At 46.2% G+C, this 23,317-nt stretch overlaps 2 protein-coding genes across 7 annotated transcripts; one reads left to right on the plus strand and one right to left on the minus strand.

The window, feature by feature from the left end:
* The first annotated feature begins 1,892 nt into the window (after positions 1 to 1,892).
* On the plus strand, positions 1,893 to 7,197 carry f9b (coagulation factor IXb). The gene is made up of 8 exons (XM_024394764.2): positions 1,893 to 2,103; positions 4,819 to 4,988; positions 5,092 to 5,116; positions 5,246 to 5,359; positions 5,591 to 5,722; positions 5,832 to 6,184; positions 6,281 to 6,407; positions 6,501 to 7,197. Exons 1-8 carry the CDS (start codon positions 2,037 to 2,039, stop codon positions 7,079 to 7,081), a joined length of 1,569 nt encoding a protein of 522 aa, XP_024250532.2. The 5' UTR covers positions 1,893 to 2,036; the 3' UTR covers positions 7,082 to 7,197.
* Positions 7,198 to 7,439: 242 nt separating this feature from the next.
* Positions 7,440 to 20,934, minus strand: LOC112228183 (proto-oncogene DBL). Of its 6 annotated transcripts, none has more exons than XM_042309591.1 (27): positions 20,693 to 20,934; positions 16,964 to 17,092; positions 16,578 to 16,694; positions 16,223 to 16,372; positions 15,973 to 16,097; positions 15,674 to 15,788; positions 15,456 to 15,575; positions 15,109 to 15,300; positions 14,668 to 14,859; positions 14,154 to 14,325; positions 13,846 to 13,931; positions 12,844 to 12,929; positions 12,568 to 12,634; positions 12,361 to 12,476; positions 12,167 to 12,236; positions 11,953 to 12,045; positions 11,677 to 11,769; positions 11,444 to 11,569; positions 11,070 to 11,285; positions 10,850 to 10,942; positions 10,365 to 10,443; positions 10,123 to 10,180; positions 9,600 to 9,715; positions 9,256 to 9,368; positions 8,976 to 9,088; positions 8,771 to 8,874; positions 7,440 to 8,589 (listed from the first exon to the last, which is right to left on the minus strand). In XM_042309591.1, exons 1-27 carry the CDS (start codon positions 20,741 to 20,743, stop codon positions 8,555 to 8,557), a joined length of 3,027 nt encoding a protein of 1,008 aa, XP_042165525.1. In that variant the 5' UTR covers positions 20,744 to 20,934; the 3' UTR covers positions 7,440 to 8,554. The 6 variants fall into 6 exon arrangements, with proteins under 6 accessions (XP_042165525.1, XP_042165522.1, XP_042165524.1 ...); XM_042309588.1 differs by having other exon boundaries at positions 9,600 to 9,799; XM_042309590.1 differs by having other exon boundaries at positions 10,123 to 10,183.
* Between the last annotated feature and the right edge of the window lie 2,383 nt (positions 20,935 to 23,317).

Here is a 23,317-nt window from a genome sequence, read left to right on the forward strand (position 1 = left end):
GACCTGGCAGTGTGGTGGCAGGACAACAACCTCTCCTTCAATGTGATCAAGACAAAGGAGATGATTGTGGACTTACAAGAAACAAAGGGCCAAGCACGCCCACATCCACATCGACAGAGTTGTAGTGGAGCAGGTTGAGAGCTTCAAGTTCCTTGGTGTCCACATCACTAAGGTATTATCATGTTCCACACACACCAACAGTCATGAAGAGGGTACGACAATGCCTCTTCCCCCTCAGGAGGCTGAAAAGATTTGGCATGGGCCCTCAGATCCTCAAAAAGTTATACAGCTGCACCATTGAGAGCATCTTACTTGCTGCATCACCGCTTGGTATGACAACTGCTTGGCATCCAACAACAAGGCGCTATAGAGGGAGGGTATTGCTTACGGCCCAGTACATCACTGGGGCCAAGCTCCCTGCCATCCAGGACATCTATACCAGTCGGTGTCAGAGGAAGGCCCTAAAAATGATCAAAGACTCTCTGACACCATACGGCAACTTCTAACCCCAAGCCATAAGACTGCTAAATAGATAGTCCGGGTAGCTATTGCTTAACTACTTAGCTATCTGCATTGAATCTTTTTGATAACTCTTTTGACTCATCACATATGCTGCTGGTCCTGTTGCCTAGTCACTTTATCCCTACCTACAGTATACTGTATGTACATATCTACCTCAATTACCTCTCACCCCTGCACATCGACTTGGTACTGATGCACCGTGTATATAGTCAAGTTTTAGTTAATCATTGTGTATTTACTTACTCATTGTGTAACTACATAAAACATTTTCCTTAAAGTATTTTTTTAGAGAGTACTAATGTTACTGTCCCCACTACAACACAAATATACCTAAATAGATGTAATTTTGTCCTTGAAACATTTAATTCCATTCATTCCTATGGAGGACTGCTCCTACTGGATAGTGCCAATATGGCCGACCAGTGGCTTCATATCCTCTCAATGGCCAATGCATAGCATCAGCAATTCAGGGTTAATATGCAGTACATCATTGGTACCGACTCAAAGGGCCAAGCTTTCATAAACAGGAACCAAATTCATATTTCAGCTCGTCATTGTAATTTCTACGCAAAATATATTTATCTGTGAACGAGATCATTGCTTGAATACAGGTGCTGTCAATGTCCATTGGGGAGATGACAGCATCGTCTATGATAAATCTTACATTCTGTTAGCTGTGCAAAACTATATAATGGTTAATAAGGACTTTGTAGTTGTACATTTTAGAAATATTCCCAATAGTTTCCATGTACTATGTTTTGTTCTGATGCTTTCACACTGCCTGTTCTGCTGGTAGTACCACACTCACATTGTGACTGCGTGTAGCCTGTTTTAGAGGCCTAGTGCCCTGTTTATACTCTTATCATCCAAAGGTCACGAAAGCTCAGACGGGGAAAACAGCAGGGCAGTTAGATATTGGAAAAGACACATAATTAGCGAGGCAGAATTTCATCAGCCTGAGCTGGCACCGTCCCTAGGAAGAGACAACAGCCGTTTTTAACCTTTATATCAAGAGTGGAAATAACCTTGTGGTTGAATAACCACTATTCAGCGGTCTTGCACTTCAAACACAGGGTTGACAAAAGTCAGGCAGCAACTGTCAATATTTGTTATGTTGCCCAAGTTTGGACCACATTTGTCTTCAATTAGTAAAAATGTATGAACAATTACATTTGAATCAGCAAAATATATAGACCAATAGATTTAATAATAACAGTTAGGTTTTAACTCAAGCCACCCAACTTTTTTTTTTAAACTCGAAGAGGAATTTTATACAGACTTACAGAGAGACGGAGAGAGAGAGAGCGCGAGAGAGAGGGAGCGCGAGAGAGAGGGAGAGAGCGCGAGAGAGAGGGAGAGAAAGCGAAAGGGACAGAGAGAGAGATTCGCTTACCCAGGTGGTCATGTGCAAATAGTCTCCTGTACTTTGGAGTTTAGAGTCAAGTTTGTCCATTCCTTTTTGGTCTTTTCTGTTTGGTGGGATATCAATAAGAATAACTACCTAGAGCAACAAGATGACAAGGATTTGTTTATTTGTCATAACTGCGGTATTCATGGTGGAAAACGAGTTCACTTCTGGAGGTAGGCTTCACACATTTAACAAAAAAACAGATATCGACAAATAGTATTCTACGCTTTTCACAAGTGCTTCTTTATCATTCTTTATGATAGTATAGAAATACCGTACGAATGTGATGTTTGATTCACATATTATTCACATAACATTTTCTATTATATCTGCTTCACATAAACCCAAACAAGGGCTTGACTTTGATTTCAGTAAACTGGCCTCACTTCTTCCCTGATAACTCATGCCCGTAGTGGGCACAGGGGCATGTTCCCCCTCAGCTTTGTCCTGTTTAAAAATATATATCTATTATCATTTCATGCATTTTTTTGTGGTTGTTTCTCTGTAATACCTAGCCATCTACCAATTTTATGAAGTTGTTTTAGCTAGCCCAGATAGGTTCTCAATCACCCATCCTTATAACTAGCTACCAAGAAGCCATTTCAGACTATCAAGTTAGAGTAGATTACTTGTATAACTATCTTAGCTGGCATGCCTGCTGGCAAGGTTGGTAGGCTTTAGAAAAGAAACGCAATAGCTAAATGGATAAGACTCACATTCCTTTCGATCTTTTACACAGAAGTTAGTATAGATGAAGGGAATCACACACTACATGACCTAAAGTATGTGGACACCTGCTTGTCGAACATCTCATTCCAAAATCATGGGAATTAATATGGAGTTAGTTGCCCTTTGCTGCCTTAACAGCCTCCACTCTTCTGGGAAGGCTTTCCACTAGATGTTGGAACATTACTGTGGGGACTTGCATCCATTCAGCCACAAGAGCATTTGTGAGGTTGGGCACTGCTGTTGGGTGATTAGGCTTGCCAAAGGTGTTTGATGGGGTTGAGGTCAGGGCTCTGTGCAGGCCAGTCAAGTTCTTCCACGTTTTACCCCTTTTTCGTGATATCCAAATGGTAGTAACAGTCTTGTCCCATCGCTGCAACTCCTGTACGGACTCCGGAAAGACGAAGGTCGAGAGCCATGCTTCCTCCGAAACACGACCCCGCCAAGCCTCACTGCTTCCTGACACGCTGTTCCCTTAACCCGGGAAGCCAGCTGCACCAATGTGTCGGAGTAAACGCCGTACAGCTGGCACGCACCTGGCCGCCACAAGGAGTCACTAGAGCGCGATGGCACAAGGACATCCCGGCTGGCCAAACCCTCCCCTAACCCGGACGATGCTGAGCCAATTGTGCGCCGCCTCATGGACCTCTCGGTCGCGGCCGGCTGTGACACAGCCTGGGATCAAACCCTGGTCTTTAGTGACGCCTCTAGCACTGCGATGCAGTGCCTCAGACCGCTGCGCCACTCGGGAGGCCTTGACAAACCATTTCTGTATGGACCTCACTTTGTGCACAAGTGCATTGTCATGCTGAAACAGGAAAATGCCTTCCCCAAACCGTTGCCACAAAGTTGGAAGCACAGAATCGTATAGAATTTCATTGTATGCTGTAGAGTTAAGATTTCCCTTCACTGGAATTAAGGGGCCTAGCCCAAACCATGAAAGACAGCCCCAGACCATTATTCCCCCCCCCATCAAACTTTACAGTTGGCACTATACTTTCGGGCAGGTAGCATTCTCCTGGCATCCGCCAAGCCCAGATTCATCCGTCGGACTGCCAGATGGTGAAGCGTGATTCATCACTCCAGAGAATGCGTTTCCACTACTCCAGAGTCCAATGGTGGCGAGCTTTACACCAGTCCAGCCGACGCTTGACATTGCGCATGGTAATCTTAGGCTTGTGTGCGGCTGCTCAGCCATAGAAACCCATTTCATGAATCTCCCGTCAAACAGTTATTGTGCTGACGTTGCTTGCAGAGGCAGTTTGGAACTCGGTAATGAGTGTTGCAACTGAGGACAGACACATTTTTCCGTGCTACGTGCTGCAGCACTCTGCGGTCCCATTCTGTGAGCTTGTGTGGCATACCACTTTGCGGCTGAGCCGTTGTTGCTACTAAACGTTTCCACTTTAAAATAACAGCACTTACAGTTTGACCGGGGAAGCTCTAGCAGGGCAGACATTGGACGAACTGATTTGTTGGAAAGGTGGCATCCTATGATAGTTCCACATTGAAAGTCACTGAGCTCTTCAGTAAGGCCATTCTACTGCCAATGTTTGTCTATGGAGATTGCATGGCTGTGTGCTCGATTGTTATGTCCACATACGTTTGTATATATTAGTGTATTTAGTTTCTTTAAAAAATAACCACCAGTCGGGAGGATACAGATTGCTCAAGAGGTATTCTTAGACATGCAGAAAAATAAGCATATATTTTTTAATAGAATTAAACATAATGATTATGACTCTAGATTGCAGGAAAAAGCTGTTTTAAAGTGTTTGAAAATGCAAAATTCTTCAACTTCCTGATGGGGGCCCTAGCCCCCCTCCAGACTCCCCCCTAGTCATCCTCACATACTTTCTGCCCCCTCCGATTTTTGGTGTGCATGACACCCCTGCTCCTTCCAGTTCAGTTGTCAGTCAAATGCATTGGCACATTGTATAAACCTCAGGGTACAGATACAGGATGAGAGCATAAGGGCGAGGATGAGAAGAGTCAGAGGAAGGGACGTTTTCTCTATGTCAATGATGATATTTTCTTCTTCATGGGAAACAACATATGCTTTGCCAACCTGAACCTATAAGCGGAATTCATTTCAACTCAATTGTTCATTTAGTGACCCCCCCATATCTGTCCTCGTTTCTCTGTCCTCGTTTCCTCCCCAGCCTCAGTCTTTCTGTCCAGGCAGTCTGCAGACACCCTCCTGAGGAGGCAGAAGCGCTACAACACGGGGGCCTTCGAGGAGATGAAGAAGGACAACCTGGAGAGGGAGTGTATCGAGGAGCGCTGCAATCTGGAGGAGGCGAGGGAAGTGTTTGAGAACGAGGAGAAAACAGTAGGTAGCATCCCCTACAACCCCACATGAAGTCCATCTGTCCATTAGGCTCTGCCATGTCAAGTGATGGACAGCATCAATAATGGTGTTTCTTTTGATTTAGATGCAATTCTGGGCGAATTACCTTGGTAAGCATTAAGGCTAAAAATTTAAAATAAATCGATATTCTGTAGAGATAGTAGAGTTGTACAATGAGCTGATTGGTATAATCTATCTCATCTACCTGTAGTCAAGTCTTTGTCTATGTGCCCCTACAGACGGGGACCAGTGTGAGTCCAACCCATGCCAGAATGGGGGGAAGTGTAAAGATGCCATGAGTGCTTACGTATGCTGGTGTCTACCTCAATTCAATGGGAAAAACTGTGAGATCGGTGAGCAACGCGGTCCCTGTAATCTGTTTAAAATCAAATCAAATGCAGTAACGTCAACTATCTTGTCATCCACTTGGCATTCGATTGGATTTGCAGATATTCCTGTTTTAACCTGAACATTGCATATGTTTACCTTATAGTAGCTTACATGTTAACCTCATTAATCCCCCCCCATTGTTCAAACTCAACTCGCCTCCTAATCCTCTGTTCTCATGGATTCTCCCTACTCAGAGATGGCTAAGCAGTGTGACATTAACAACGGTGGCTGCTCCCACTTCTGTGTGCTGAACGCCCAGCATGCAGTGTGCGACTGTGCCACAGGGTATATACTGGCTCCGGATAAGACCACCTGCGAACCAGAAGGTACTGATTGATCCTGCATATAAATCCTCGCACCATGTTCTCTTTGCGTCGATTTAAATCATCTATCATCTATTTTTCAACCGGTCTCATCTATGTTTGTTTTGGCCAGGACCATTCCCCTGTGGTCATCTTGGCAAGGCTATAAGCGCAACACTGTCCTCTCGGTCGATCATCACAGCCGTAAATGTTGATCAGACTCGGCAGTCCTACGACAACGCCCTCAACATCACTGAGACACCGGAGGCCTCTGTGAACAACACCTTGGATTCTCTTGCGGTCAACGCCACCACCACAACCCCCCACCGAGTCAGCAGCACCAGTAGCAGCCACTCTTCCTCAGTGCTGGGGGACTTGCCCTCCTGGGCCTTCTTCCCAACACTGCCCACCATCCAGGAAGAGACATCCAGCGACCAGCGCATCGTTGGGGGAAACACAGTGAAACCTGGGGAGATCCCCTGGCAGGTAGGCCAGTCGTGTGAGTGTGTGAGTGTAACTAAGCCCCTCCAGTCAATGTGTTTAGACTGCGGTTGTCTGTGCTAACCTCCGGGACACTGCCAGGTGTCCCTGATGAGCAAGCTGACCGGGCAGAACTTCTGTGGTGGCACCCTCCTCAGTGAGATGTGGGTCATCACCGCTGCCCACTGCCTGAACGAGGGCAAGATTGGAACCTTCTTCATCAGAGTGGGTGAGTCAAACCAAATAGGAGTGACTGCCTATTTGGTATTTGTGCTTCATTCGTTCAAAATAATGTTCATCTAATCACAATGCCTCTCGCCAGGGGAGCACAACATGCAGGTCAAGGAGGGGACGGAGCATGACCACGCTGTGGCTGAGCATCACATGCACCCGAGATACGACGCCAAGATAAGTCAGTACAACCACGACATAGCCCTGCTCAAGCTCCGCACGCCCGCACGCCTCTCTGACTACAGCCTCCCCATCTGTCTGGGGCCCAAGGACTTCACTGAGACGCTGCTGAGGGAGGCCTCTAGCTCGGTGGTCAGTGGCTGGGGCAGGATGCGCTTCCAGGGCCCTGAGTCCTCCATACTGCAGAAGGTGGAGGTGCCCTACGTGGACAGGACTGAGTGCAAGGGCAGCAGCGCAGAACGGGTGTCCCGCTTCATGTTTTGCGCCGGTTACCGCAGCGAGCAGAAGGATTCATGCCAGGGGGACAGTGGCGGTCCCCATGTCACCCAGTACCGGGACACTTGGTTTCTGACAGGCATCGTGAGCTGGGGGGAGGAGTGCGCCAAGGAAGGGAAGTATGGCATCTACACACGTGTGTCACGTTACTTCCCGTGGATCTCCAACGTGACTGGGCTTAGAAGCATTGGTTCCAATTCTGAGCCTGATGTCTGAGAGGTCCAAGACCCCCCCTGCCCTTACGTTACTTAACGTTTTGGATGATTACCATTATGTAATGTTTAACTGAGCTGATTTACTCTTTGTTGATTAATTAAAAGGGATCCGGGAAATGATGTCTCTTTGAATGTCTTCTGTAAGTTATTCAAAATAGTCAGGCAGATTCAGAAACATTAGGGACTGACCCAGAGGCCTACGCCTTGTACAGTAGTATCAGTCAATATTTACAAAATGCACATCCACACCCATAAAGATAAAAAAATAAAAAATAAAGTTAAGACATAGTAAAAAAACATTTATGAAAATGGATAAGAGTGTCTGCTAAATTACTAGAATGTAAAGAAAGACTCTCCCATCAGATCCTCTTGTGCTTGTATTTGGTAAAATAATTTCCATCCATATCATATATGAAATTCTCTGTAGATTCGCATGAATCCCCAACATCCGTCTATGTGGAGAATTTACATAGAAGCTGCAACATCCAATCATCACACTCACTCAGCAGCAGAAGTTGCAGCAGCGGCAGCAGCACCGCGGGACCCTCCTCCCACGTCAAATGGTCAGACGACTGACACACCACCCCCTACTGGCACAAAACTGCAGTGCACATAAAAAGAAGCATTCGGCAATGTTCAACTTGGAACTGACCACTTGCATCACCCTGTCGACATTCATGCAGAATAGTGAGCATAGAAGTACAACGCTTGGCACAGTTTGCTTGCTGTTAGCTTTCACACTGAAATGTCAGCTATTTACCATAGTAATTGGGGATAATGAGAGTGGTACAAAATGAGGCTGTTCTAACAAATAAAGCAGACAGGGAAACTGTACAATAGCATGTTTTGGCACATAACCTGGCATTGACGATATGTTGAAATCTGTTATGGTCTATCATGAACCATGATAGTTACACACACATGTAAAAAAAAGAGAGATTGGATTCACTTTCACTGTAACAGAAGTAAAACAGTCCTTTTCTAAGTAAATGTATTTATAAAGTGGACTAGAAACAGTTCATGCATCTCATCCAGGAAAATGAAGACATGGAGATTCTATCTCCCGGGGTGACAGTTCTTTAAGGTGATGTTGTGATGCTGCCCGGGGGTCGGAAAGTAGACTCAGTCCACTGCCTTGTGCTCGAGGTTGTTTGCTTTTGACGTGGGTAGGGACGTTACCCACGGCAACACATGCACCCTCTGGAGGAAATGTAAAAAGACGTCCTTGTGGTTTTATCGTCATGGTATTAATATGGTGGAGATTATTATACATTTCTGGAGATGGACGGTTAAAAGAAGGCAAAGTCGACCCTTCAGATCCTCTGGTTTGATTGATGACTGGTCGGTCTCTGGCAGCATGTTCAAGGCCCCTGGAGACTCCAGGAAAGACGACCTTGGATGGGAAGGATGTCAGAACGACAGTTGTGGGATCCGAGGTTGTGTCCGGACAGAGGGTGGATGGCACGTGCTTCATTCAGAGAGAGCTGAGCTTCCGGGTTTTCTGATTCCCTGAAAGAGAAACACACAGGTAGTAAGGTCGTAATGTGCAGATATGTAGAGGAACAAACAGGTAGTAAGGTCGTAATGTGCAGGTATGTTTGTGGATATGAGGACATCTTATTCATCCATGCTAATAGCTACAAACACCAGAACAGTGAGCTCTACTACTGGTCCACGAGGAGCCCCTCACCTTCCATCCTGCCTGAGTGGGCACGGCCACTCTCTCCCAGAATCCTGTGCAGGTTATCAGCTGAGACCCGACCCTCATCACAACGACTGACATTCCTCACGAGCCTGACAGAGAGAGAATCAGGAGTACTGCTGTAGTAACGACAGCAAGCAACAGCAACAGCAACAGCAACAGCGGTAGTGATGTTAGTAACGGGGCTTCTCACCACTTCCCTACAGTGTCCTGATCCAGCAGCTGGATGACATCGCCGCACTTAATGATGAGGTCATCTGTACTGCACACGCTACTTTCCACCAGGGCCCTGTACCTCCCAGGAACCTGTGAGAGGAAAGCATGTCCCCTTAAGACCAAATAAACAGAAAAACAGACTGACAATAGCCTCGTATTTTACATCGTGCTCTAACTCCAATGTCCAATTACGTCCACAAACTGTTTTGCAGGAACACTTGACAATAAAACGCCGGGTGACGTTTAGACCGGCTCACCAGTGGAGTAGGGTCGTCCTCCTCGTCAGAGTCTGACAGGTTGGACAAGTCAGTGGTGCTCCAGTCCTCCGGACCCTCACAGATGTCCACTGAGTGGGAAGTGCCAGGCCAACCTACGTTTTACAGAGAGAAGCTCTTGATTACAACCCTCCCTGCAAGTCAAAGGCCTCTCACTTTCAAAACCTTCCCACTGATGACAAAAACACAATTCCACTGCGATGACATGCTGGACTTTTCAGTGTCAAAACCTCACCGACCGGCCCCAATTGGCCAGTAGACTTGGAGTCTACTTTGCTACTAAAGTGTGTGAGACAAAATGGCTGCTGTTTTCCACGCATACTCACTGCGTCGATTGTTGTGCTGGGGCTGAGGGGAGAAGACCACGGGGTCTGTGAGGACGGGGCTGGTGCGGCCTGATGACTCGGCCTCCTCCGTGCTGAGGGACTGGTCTGGAGGCTTACTGTGAGGAAGGACATCAAAACAACCTGAGCAGCCAGTGATCTGCCTGGGACTCCACGGCATGCACACCGACATATGAGCCAGACTGTCCCGCGTCGCAAAGGAACGGGGGGCAGAAACACAACATCCACATGGTCACAAGCTTGGCCTCAGGCACTGGCTAAGTCACACCGTTCTCCAGACCAACTCCAGAGAAACAAGCTTGACATTTCGGGAGTCACTAGGCTGGAGATGACTTGAAACTAAGCTATGATTGGAATCGACCACAAACGAATCACACGCTACGAGCACCATTTTCAAACATTTCCAGGAAATCCCCAACGTTCTCTTTGTTCATCATGCAAATTGTGAGACACGGGGACATGAGAGAACATGAGAGGACGTGAGAGGACATGCAAAGAGCATCACCTGTCAGTAGAGGGAGGAGACAGAGGAGTCTGCTCTGAGAGTTGAATAGGGGGAATGTCTTCTGAGAGAGAGGAGGGGAGGGGGGCAGAGGGCAGATAAAAGTGATTTTAGACCTCCAGGTAGTTTAACCAAGCTACTGGCATGCAGACAGACGAGTCACATCACACCACAATAGAAGACAAGGGGAATGGATAACACACCCAACATGGAAGCTGACAGACAAGTAGACGCAAAGTAGAAACCTTGGAGGAGCCTCTGCTGGTTGGTGAGAATTTTCCTGATCTCGGTGAGCCAGGTGATCTTGATCTGGAACGTCGGGGCCTGGGGAACACAGCCACGGGCATCAGTACCGCGTGTGTGTCAGCGAGTCAAATCAAACCAAACTGTATTGGCCGCGTACACATCTTGCAGATGTTATCGCGGGTGCTGCAAAATGCTTGTGTTTCGACCAAACATAAAATAAAAGAATTGAGGAATGTCCGGACGAGCAATGTCAGTGTCCGGAATATCAATGTACAGGATGGTGTGTGTATAGACATTATGGACAGCGTTGGAATAGAAAAGGCGGGCACAGCAGTAGTTGTTTAGGGTGAGCCTTGACTAGAATACAGTGAATACATATGAAGTAAGAAGCCCAGACCAAGCCCACTCCATCACTTGCCAAGGCACAGACTAAACTGAGAGCACAAGATAATCAAAATCAAACGATACATAATGTGGCCCTCACCTGAACAACGTACACCTCCTCTCTGCCACTGTACCAGAGCTCAAACTTCTTCACGTCTCCTTTGACATTCTCAGTGATGCCAACAGCACTCATCTGCAGAGAAAACACAATTCACCACCGCGAGTGTGTTGACTGTCTCTTTAATCAAAGCGAACGGTGTCCATATGATAAGAACAGAAGTGCCGGACGTGCCCTGCCCCCCCCCCCCGCGGGCCTTTACCCTCAGGCAGTGCTTGAAGCTGTAGAAGGGGGTGCGGTCGTGGCCCTCCCCATGCTCCTCACGGCGCTTGCAGAAGAGCAGAGCGTGCTCATGCAGGAAGAGGTGCCTCTGCATGGGTTTGAAACGGGCCTTCATCCTCGTCGGGCCCCTCTTATGGCTGATCCACACACTGAAGGAGCCCTGCATTAGCACCCGGCCCAGGTCACTCAGCTCCCCCTGGGGACACAGCCAGACACAACACAACCCAGCATGTTGGGATGTGGTAAGACATAATCATTACAAAATTCCTGGAGAGAAAAACAAAATGCACATCTGTCCATTTCTCATTCATTCTCACTTAGTCACTCATACATTCTCTCAGTCACATGCTTTACCTCATAACCTGTGATGGCGATCTGGTGCATGGAGTCGTTGACAGACTTGAGGAGATCCAGCATGGACTCTAGTGCCCCCTGCAGCTCAGATATATAATCACTGTCTGCGCTGTGCTTCAACAGCTCCTGTCGGGAAAGACAGGAACCCGGAAGGCCCCAATGTGTTCAAATGGAATGTTAAAGCACACACACGGACCATGTAAGTCAAGATGTCGGCTGAGCCCAAGCCCTACCTTCAGCAGCAGCTGGTACTTAGTCAGTCTCTGGACAGGCTTTAGGAGGTACGAGTCCAACCCCAGTTTGTGCTCCAGCTTCTTCTGACACTCCTGCACAGGATGGAGACGTAAAGACTGAAGAAATCGTTCAAATGTATCCAGAAGACGCAACGTTCGTCAAAACTATATCACTTTTATCAACACGTGAAAGGGGATTCAAAAGTGGGGGGTAAGGGGAAGTGCATCTCTCTTCAATGAAAAAAAACAGTTTGGCAGTCCACTTAGCCAGAGTACCTGGAAGAAGAGGGAAGCAGAGCACTGTCTCCATAGCAACTCGGAGTGCGGCTTGTTCTGACAGTAACGCTCATACACCTGGAACTTTTCTTTCTGAAACGGACAGAGAAAACGTCAAAACCAAGCCAACTGACTGTAGAGGGTTTACAGGGGGCTCTGCCTGATGACCCCATACCACATGAAGTCAGAGAGGGGTGATCAGAAGCTTGCTCACCCGTCGTAGAAAGCATGCTCCAACCCTCTCGGGAGTCTCCAGGCACCCCTCCAAGTCCTGGAGGAAGGTCCTGTAGAGAGGAGTGGCGGATGAGGCATGACTTCAATCAATACTCTCCTCACTGTAAAAACAGAGCTTTTGCTTATCAGTGCCTCAGTGCGTGTGAAAGAGCGAGTGTTTGTGCACTTCCTTGCCTGCTATGGAATTTGTAGATCTCTGGCATATTCCCGAAGAGGACCTCCTTCTTGCTGCGCAGGGCAGAGGGCAGTAGGTTGGAGAGGGCGGGGTTATCCATCTCTGCCCTGTAACCCTACAGAAATGAAGACTTGTTTTTTTTTTTTTATATTGTACCCTTTGGGATGGTTTGTGTGTCTGTGCAACTGTTAAATGAAACACCTTACCAGCAAGACAGAGAGCAGCTCCTCTACATAGATCCTCTCTGTCTCAATAAGCTCTTTGATTATGTGTCTGAAGACACAAAGCACAGTCAGCAAGATGCACAGAGAGAGAGAGAGAGAGAGAGACAGAGAGGCACCAGTAAGGGAAATTCCTTTATTAAATTAAATGCAATTACATTTTCTAGGCAGACAACAGATAAAGACAGATAAACAGTTGATGAAACCAAGCTGGAATCAGACAGTACATGCAGACTGATGATGAGTGGGGTTCTGTTTCACCGTTTCAGCTGGTCTGGGCTCTCCTCTCCCTCCTGGCCGTAGGAGAGAGAGTTGCGGTTCTCCTCATAGTCATGCATCACCTCTATCTGGAGGGGGAGAGAGAGAGAGGGCAAGAATGAATTTAGTCAACATGACAAGCTGAAACAGTGATAAGCCACTCTGTAGGACAAAGATGATGTGGAGGCCAGATTTAAAAAAAAAAAAGAAATGCTATCCCACACTGGATATGCTATCCCACACTGGATATGCTATCCCACACTGGAGAAAATGCAAATCGTGTTGACATGAAGTGTAAAGTAGAGACATTCTTTAGCCCTATTGGGACGGGGGAGGTTGGGATGGTCGGGTAATGTAATTATCCGCACGAGCACAAAACACCACATCCGTCATTTTAGTCTTGTCCGTATCTGCCATGTCAGTCATTTTTACTTGGCGGGAAGGTTATTATTCCAGACTCCCCAGGTTCTCTGCTAATACGTATCCCGTGTGAATCGTCATCCCTGTGTTTTGAGGGATGTTACAGAGTTGAACAGGTGCTGCACGCAGTCTTAAAACAAAGCGCTACGCGCGTAGCGTACAGATGTTGGATCTGCTTTGTCATGTACCAACTTTCCCGCCTGCTGGGCACAGACTTTAACTCAACGTCTAAGCGGATGATATTGTGCCAATGAATTGATCAATTGGCAATTACGTCAGCTAATTGAATGACTGCATACAGTTCACGCAGGTAAGTCGAAATATATTCACACCTAGAACAGCCTCCTGTCTCCCGTCACGATGGTCCATTTTGAATGAGAAAAATGATATATTTCCCGGGGCAGTTTGGTAAAACGAATCCCATTCGAATCGTCGATTGAGGAAAAAACGGACGTGTTCCGGTTCGAAACAACCACATAGCCAAAGTCCTATATTAATACAGGTCTCGTGCGTGTCAGACACTTGATGAATGCAGTGGATCTTAAGGAACCTTCTGATCTGTATGTGTCACAACCCAACTCTCACCTTTCGAGGGCTTTTCCGAGCTGCCCTCTTGCCAGGTAAGAGGTCAAAAGAGAACCTTGAGTTGAGAACCGAGTTGAAATCTACACCTGCAGGCATGAAAATGCACAGAATGATTATAAAATTTAAAAAAGACTATTACTTCAAGTATGAACACTTGATCTGAGGAAGACAGGCTGCTGAATGTCCACTATCATCCTTGAAAAACCTTTTCTCACACACCTAATAATCAGAGTACGAGAACTAACTCACATTCAGCGTCCGTTAGGCCTCGGTAAGAGTTTTGTGGTTGTGTATTTATGGTAACGTACTGTGTTTGGGGGAGAAGAGAGGGGATTTGCACCGGGGAGAGTGCTCAGGCCGAGGGGCCACCAGCTGGATGGGCCGCACCTGAATGTCAGCCAGCTTCCTCAGACATGCCTGTCTGTTGTGGATCATTCTCTGCATGGCAGACAGCTTCTCAGTGGCCACCCCAATCTGAGACTGAGATAGAGAGAGAGACAGAGAGAGAGAGAGAGAGAGAGAGAGAGAGAGAGATTACTGATAGAGATCGACAGGCCTATTGGATCTGCATGAGGGAGGAGAAAGGTGGAAAGTGCTGGCAACAGCAGGTTGTTGATAATAATACCCTACGCTTGTGGCAGTTGTAGTATTAGAGTACGTGTCAAGTTTGCCGTGTCGACAGGATGTTGTCGTCGCACCAAAGAGCTTTGGGATGAAATTATACGGTGATAACGGGAGGAAATGGCACGGTATGACTTGGAGCCAGGCTGGGTGGAAATGTGACTGATGCCAAAGAACACACTATGGAACAGGGATGCATACCTCTAGCTGAGGGGTCAGGATGGCCTCAAACTCCAGACTGAGGACATCAGGGCTTTGGCTCAGACACAACGGTGTCTCCTCCTGGAGTCTCTCTATATCCTGCAGCGCTCCCTGAGCTCCCTCCTTGGACTGGAACTTATCCACCAGCTGATTGGCTAAGAGGTAAGCCCCCTCGTCACACCAGCGCCGGGCCTGAAGGCAGATATAGACACACAAACACACACACACAGAGACGCATGGAAGCATGACACACTGACCATCACAGACATCACAGACTCTACAAGCTTTATGAGTGGATATGGGAGGATGGGGGTTACAATTGTGTGCGTGTGTGTGTGTGTGTGTGTGTGTGTGTGTGTGTGTGTGTGTGTGTGTGTGTGTGTGTGTGTGTGTGTGTGTGTGTGTGTGTGTGTGTGCGTGTGCGTGCGTGCACTCGCATGCCTCTTCCAGACGCAGCAGCAGGTGGTGTATGCGAGTGAGGGTAGCCCGTTTGGCTCGGATAGCGGTGGTCAGCACGTCACAGTGGTGCCGCAGCTCGTTGCACCGCTGGACGATCAGGGCCAGAGCGTAGTGGTGACCGGTGGCCAGCTGGTGGCCGCGCAGGATGATGATCTGGGCGCGGCCCATCTCTTCCTGACAACCACCACAATCACACAACAAAAAAAACAGTCAAGGATCCCCATCATAGGTGCACCTATCTGGAGCAGTTTACGTTTCTCTGTCAGAAATCTCAAGATGTACTCGATAAGGGTCAAGCGAGAGGTTTGTTTGTGTCGTGGGACCCTGACCTGTGCGCGGGTGTCCAGTGACTCCAGATCTTTTAATAGCTGTTCTGTCTGGACCACAGTCCCGCCCACGGCAGCGACCTCCTTCTCCTGACCAGACAGCTGGTCCAGGATCTCCTCCATCTGAGCAACAGCAAAAAGGAAGTTTGACCTTTGGCACTAAATGTAGGAAATAGTACAGATTGACACTTTTCCCTTTTACCACTGTAAACTGGCTGTACCTCATGAAAGCTCATCTCATATCTCATCAGCTGAAGGTACTGCTGCAGTTTCAGGTGATGCTTCTCAAAAAAGCCATCAAAAGCCATCTCCATGTCCCGTAGTTGGGCCAGAAGCCTGAAGAAAACAGATGGTCCACAAGCTAAAGGTCAAACACTTTATCAAAACGATAACTCCTCCAGAACCCCATCCCATGGCAGCTACTGCAAAGACAACACGAGATAAATGAAACTAGACACACCAACGGCATGTGAAGAAACACAATTGTCTGAACCATCTTTTTTTTAACAGTGTACTGTACCTCTGCACCGTGTCCCAGTCCTGTTTGATATCTTTGTCCTCCTGGCCATCAGCTTTAGCTGCCTTGGCGGCTTCCAAGTTGGAGAGCAAGTGACGGCCCTCCCGCATCACTGACCTGATGTCATCCTGCAATCGTTGCCATTCAGTTATTCACGGGACATCACAGCAACATGCACTACTACGGCCTTGCGACAACAACAACAAAAACTCAAAAGAATAATTCCGAGGTTGTCATGGGAGGCGTGTCTTACTTTCAGCTGCCTGTATTTGTCAGTGTGGGATCTGAGGAGGAACTCGATGGCGTCGGCCTCATCTGGAAGCTCGGTCTCGGCGAGCTCGGTGCCGAACGACTGCAGCAACTGGGCTATCTCCTTGACAGTCACGGCAAAGCTCTCAATAGCCTACAGAGGGAGACAAATAGTAATGAACGTCTTGCCTTATACCAAAAACACCGATATTGTCATGTACTCTGCCACACTGCACATCTAGGCTGCTTTGCGGTGTAATTGTCTACATGTTGTTGACGAAGGTCCGTGTACCAAAATACCAGGTCTGCCTATAAATCGATGTGTTGCTTCAGGTGACACCGTGGGACAGCATGTTTACCGTACGAAGGACAACCCAGTCACTATGGCAGTACTCCAGAGTTCCACCAAACTCTGAGGTCAGCTGGTTCTCATCGATGTAGCGAAGCAGGTCCGTAACCGAACTGAGCATAACCACCTGCGGAAGAACGCAGAGTAGCAGACCGAGGTGTACAGCACAAAACCACCGTGACAACCAGAATCGATCATAATCACTCCTCACCTTACAGTAATACATCTTAGAGAGAGATTGTGGGTAAACACAACCTAAGAGAGTCCTTCATAGCCCCTGATATTGTCCGACTGTTGAAACAACTACTGGGATCGCCCGAATAACCACTTAACCACTTTCTGTACGGGTATTTGCTCAACATTTCAAACAAGGTTTCGTCATTTTCCACTTCTTACCGGCATCTTGAGCATGAAGTCATCCTGGCTGAAGCGGAAGCCCAAGTCAGTGCCGGTGCCTGAGGGACTCTGCAGGAGGCTGGTGGGCCGCAGAACCAACACCAGGTGGAGATTCCCCGGGAAGGACATCTGCAGAAAGAAGACAGCAGGAGAAGAGAACAACAGTTAAGATAATTGATATCATTGAACCTTATTGCCTGTGTGGTATGACTGTTGTGTCAGCCTGCTCTGTTTAATTCCTACTTGGTTATTGCCTCACTACCGTTCTCAAGCGGTTCTTCTTAGTTTTCATCCTACTCAGTAAGTGTGGACGTTCACAGCGTTGACCTTCTTAGCTCATTAGATAACTCTTACATAAAGCCCTCCTCCCTATCGCACTAGACGAGTGAATAAATCTAAGTCAGCATGTTTATTTTTTTATTTTATATTTTTTTACATTTTTACCCCCTTTTTCTCCCCAATTTCGTGGTATCCAATTGTTAGTAGCTACTATCTTGTCTCATCGCTACATCTCCCATACGGGCTTGGGAGAGACTAAGGTCGAAAGCCATGCGTCCTCCGAAACACAACCCAACCAAGCCGCACTGCTTCTTAACACAGCGCGCATCCAGCGCACATGTTGATGTTTGGAAGAAATGTTAACCCATATGTTGCATGGATAGATGAATGCAGAGATATATTTTGATACATATTTTACACATGTTAACTATATGGCTCTGGATGAATGTAATGGGCTCTAATTCCACTGGAATATAGGTTCCGGTTCATTTTAAAGCATTGCAAAACACGTATGACAAGTATTGTCTCTACATGATGACTAAAATAAACAAGTGATAGAGAAAGAGGAGAAATACCGGTCAAATAGAAACCTTCTACTGTCTCTGGAATAGCAGAGAAACTCACAACATACTGCAACGCCTCCAAAATCATACTGCAACAATCCAACATCACACTACAACACCGCCAACATCATACTGCAACACCTTCAACATCATACTGCAACACCTCCGACATCATACTGCAACGCCTCCGACACCATACTGCAACACCTCCGACATCATACGGCAACAACTCCGATCATACTGCAACACCTCCGACATCATACTGCAACACCTCCATCATACTGCAACACCTCCGACATCATACTGCAACACCTCCAACATCATACTGCAACACCTCCAACATCATACTGCAACACCTCCAACATCATACTGCAACACCTCCAACATCATACTGCAACACCTCCGACATCATACTGCAACACCTCCGACATCATACTGCAACACCTCCAACATTATACTGCATCTGTTTCAGTATGATATGTTGGATAAAGGAATAAAGACAGACACCTATCAACTAGACTCCGTAACAGCAGGCCCTCCGACATCATACTGCAACGCCTCCGACATCATACTGCAACGCCTCCAACATCATACTGCAACGCCTCCAACATCATACTGCAACGCCTCCGACATCATACTACAACACCTCTGACATCATACTGCAACGCCTCCGACACCATACTGCAACACCTCCGACATCATACTGCAACAACTCCAACATCATAGTGCAACACCTCCGACATCATACTGCAACGCCCTCCGACATCATACTGCAACACCTCCATCATACTGCAACACCTCCAACATCATACTGCAACACCTTCAACACCATACTGCAACACCTCCGACATCATACTGCAACGCCCTCCAACATCATACTGCAACACCTCATATTGCAACATCATACATGCAACACCTCCAACATCATATTGCAACACCTTCAACACCATACTCAACACCATACAACACCTCCGACATCATACTGCAACGCCTCCAACATCATACTGCAACACCTCCAACATCATACTGCAACACCTCCATCATACTGCAACACCTCCGACATCATACTGCAACACCTCCAACATCATACTGCAACACCTCCAACATCATACTGCAACACCTCCAACATCATATTGCAACACCTCCAACATCATACTGCAACACCTCCAACATCATACTGCAACCCCTCCATCATACTGTAACAGCAGTGGAGGTCCTTAGACTCTTATAACATCCCTGTGACCAACTAGCTGTTGTTCTATGTCAGACTCTCTTCAGATGTTTGAGGCAAATGCACCTCAGGCTCAAGCACTAAAAATGAATAAGCCTTCAGTAATGGAACTTTGCATAGGCCAATTGGAGATGTACTTCCATGTACAGGCCACTGTGATCCAAGGGGCAGCTTTGAGCAGCAGCGTGAATGCAAATAGATATAAGGCAAAGTCAATCTGAATGTCTGCAGGACAGGTGATCAATGAAACACACCAGGCGACACCAAGCCTATCAGCTTTCCCTCACACTCAGTCAATCCTAGTGGAGACATGCTGAAGATTAGTTTGACCACTGCAGCACAGATCAGAAACATGCATATCAACAGTTTTTTGGCCTATTACACATCTCAAATAGACCCCTATACCATCACATAATGCATGTGTTATGAGATACAGTTTTTTCTGTCTCCATCGTTTGCAACCACACTGCTGTGTCAGTGAAATACCTTGCTTACAGTACATATATATATATATATATATATATATATATATATATATATGTATGTATATATATATATTTCACCTTTATTTAACCAGGTAGGGCAGTTGAGAACAAGTTCTCATTTACAACTGCGACCTGGTCAAGATAAAGCAAAGCAGTGCGACACAAACAACAACACAGAGTTACACATGGAATAAACAAACGTACAGTCCAATAACACAATAGAAAAGTCTAGAAACAGTGTGTGCAAATGAGGTAGGATTAGGGAGGTAAGGCAATAAATAGGCCATAGTGGTGAAATTATTACAATTTAGCAATTAAACACTGTGATAGTGATAGATGTGCAGAAGATGAATGTGCAAGTAGAGATGCTGGGGTGCAAAGAAACAATATGGGGTTGAGGTAGTTGGGTGGGCTATTTACAGATGGGCTATGTACAGGTGCAATAATTAGTCAACTGCTCTGACAGTTAATGCTTAAAGTTAGTGAGGGGGATATGCGCCTCCAGCTTCAGTGATGTTTGCAATTCGTTCCAGTCATTGGCAGCAGAGAACTGGAAGGAAAGGCGGCCAAAGTAGGAATTGGCTGTGGTGCCTGTGATGCCCTGTGGTGAACTACAGAGCAAATATAGTACAATAGGCTATATCAGTTATTAGCTAACTGTATATGAATGATGCAGACGGATACATACAGGCATCTGTAGAAATGCAACTAGGCTACTGCGATAATATTTTAAGGTCATACAATATTCATTAACTCTCTGTCGATAAAGATAACACTGATGATAATACCCTCCTACAACAAACACTAGGTTATATCACTCTTCAATGCCTAAAGACCTGTTTCAACTAATGTTACTGTTGTTATCCCGCAAGACTTATCATACACACCATTTTGTCATTGGTATGTCCTGTCCGACCCCCGCATCTCCAAACACATGTATAGACGTGCAACTATGTAAACTATTTTTGAAATTCACGCTTACTAGAACAGACAGAAACTCGAGTGTTATCTGACATTTGTATATGCCTTAAGTCGCATGCGATTTCTAGCTGATGCCGCAGTAGGGCACATTCCGGCCAAGCAGTGTTCGCCTCGCTATGCTGCAATAGACAGATCCTGATTCCTAATTTCGGGAAACATCAAATAAATACTTATATCGTAAACACCTTACCGCGGCCCTCCGCAAACGGGGCAGTCCCCTAAAAGGATTGGCCTCCGCCATGGTTTTGGGTTGGCCTTTCTAGGGGATATCACCCTATTTTAAGGGGATATCTCGCCGCCTCACAACTTCCCTCCCTCCATCAGTACTGCGCGGGACTCTCGGCAGTAGTGAGCAGCCGCAGCATCGCATTGCAGTGGCCGGGTGGGTAGCAGGTAGTGATTACGAACGAACGGCTCTTTTTGAACGGCTGTTTTTGGTGAACGTTGGGAATCGAATTGCATCTGTGAAAAAGCCGTTCATTTGGCTCCCTTATTTGCATACTGTTACTGTTGCTTTTTCAGCTCCAGACATCGATTATCTGCAGACAAATTATAAAAACATTATCTGAAGATGGTCATTCCTCAATGCCGGAACCATATAGTGAGGAGAGAGCCTCATTCTGATCAACGCAAATTTTTTTCATTGCATTATATTTGTTCATATATTTGGTTTGGTAAAAATATAGTTGAACTTGCATTTCACGATCTGACCTAATGGTAGGCAACGTTTTAGGCATTAAATTAGAGATTGGCAATTTTTTTATGGTTTAAGGTCACTTTGCAAGCACTACTGAACGAATAGCCGTTTGGTAGCCAAATGAACGGCTCTTTTTAGGTGAAAGGAGCCAAATGATCCGGTTCACCGAAAAGACTCGGAATTACCCATCACCAGTAACAGGCTGCGCTGTCTGTCTGCAACACCTTGAACGCACTTGCGTCCACTCGGGATAGGGGTGTGTCAGTGTCACTGTCACGCGCATTTCACGTCAACTGCAAAATCAAATTCATGTAAATAATATGAATTATGTCCTTTATCATTTTCTACAAAAAATGTATTTCCCTATGCCATGCTGTGTGTGAGCAATATTTTCTATAGGACTCTCTCTCTCTCTCTGTGTGTGTGTGTGTGTGTGTGTGTGTGTGTGTGTGTGTGTGTGTGTGTGTGTGTGTGTGTGTGTGTGTGTGTGTGTGTGTGTGTGTGTGTGTGTGTGAGAGAGAGAGAGAGAGAGATTTGGACTCTTAATTTGGACTAATCTTCCAGGAGTCCTTTAACATTAAAATGCAATTTATAATACGATCACATTTCCTATAACACACTGTTACAAACAGACTGACATATTGACCAGATAAATACTTGAACAGTCTAGAAGATAGAGTGATTATTCCTCTACCATATTCCAGCACAACTTTCCTATTATACATGATACATTATACCTATTATACTGTATTATACAGTATTTCAATGGGTTTAAAGTATTGTTTGAATTTATATATTGAAAGGTTTCTAGTTTGCTCAGATAAATTATTCCTTTCTTTATTGCTCTAAATCGAACTGTTCTTTTGCCTCTTTCTCTTTTCTGTCTAGATAACACATAGATGGTGGACAATCTATTCCTAGTATTTACTGAATGTCTGTCTCTTACCAACTGAATACTGTTGTGAATAGAGTTTGGCTGTTTTAAATGTTGTATATTATGAAATAAAATAAGCATGTTTTTTTCAGTTAAGAGCATTGAGCATGACTACAACAGAAGAACCATATCTCCACCTTAAAACAATTCTTGCCGAGAGAGAGAGATAACCAGAGAGCGAGAATGGTAAAGAGAGAGAGAGAGAGAGAGAGAGAGAGAGAGAGAGAGAGAGAGAGAGAGAGAGAGAGAGAGAGAGAGAGAAAGAACAAGAGGACCTACATCCAGAGCACAGGACCACCAGACACTTCCACACCCCCACCCCGACCAATCAATACACCCCCCAAACCAACCATGCCCACACCCCATAAAGGCCCCCTCAGATCTGGTCTATGCACCCCACTCCACTCTTACCCTAGCCAATGGCATGTATCATATGCTCAGCAGGCTCTTCTCACAATTACTGGTCTGAGGCCAAACCACATGACTAACAACATTGGACACTTGGAACGCAAAGCCTTCACTACCATCTTGGAATATCCAATTGCCTGAAGTCATCTGCCCTTGGCCTAAAGAACAGGAACCTGGACTTCACCAAAGAAATTAGAAATACAGACATTGTTATCCTACAAGAAACAATGACCTAAACATGACCTAAATGCCAGAACTGGGCAAGAACCTGATAGCCTCAACGCACAGTGGGACAAACACCCTACCTGGAGAAGACAGCATTATGTCCCCCATATTCCCCCCAGAGACAACTACGGCAACATAACCAACAGAAAAGGTTCACAACTCCTGCAGCTCTGTTGCACATTGGGTATGTGTACATAGTCAATGGTAGGCTTCGAGGGGACTCCTATGGCAGGTACACCTATAGCTCATTTCTTTGCAGTAGTACTGTAGACTACTTTATCACCAACCTCAACCCAGAGTCTCTCAGAGCGTTCACAGTCAGCCCACTGACACCACAGCGAAATCACAATCTACTTAAACAGAGCAGTAATCAACATCGAAGGTATCGAAGCCAAACAAACTGTACACTATTAAGAAATGCTATAGATGGAAGGAAGGTAGTGTAGAAACATACCAAGAAACAATTAGACAACAACAAATCCAATCCCTCCTAGACAACTTCTTGGACAAAATATGTTCCTGCAACAGTGAAGGTGTTAAATTAAATGTAC

Source organism: Oncorhynchus tshawytscha, linkage group LG30, assembly GCF_018296145.1.
Source record: "Oncorhynchus tshawytscha isolate Ot180627B linkage group LG30, Otsh_v2.0, whole genome shotgun sequence".
Classification (NCBI taxonomy): Eukaryota; Metazoa; Chordata; class Actinopteri; order Salmoniformes; family Salmonidae; genus Oncorhynchus; species Oncorhynchus tshawytscha.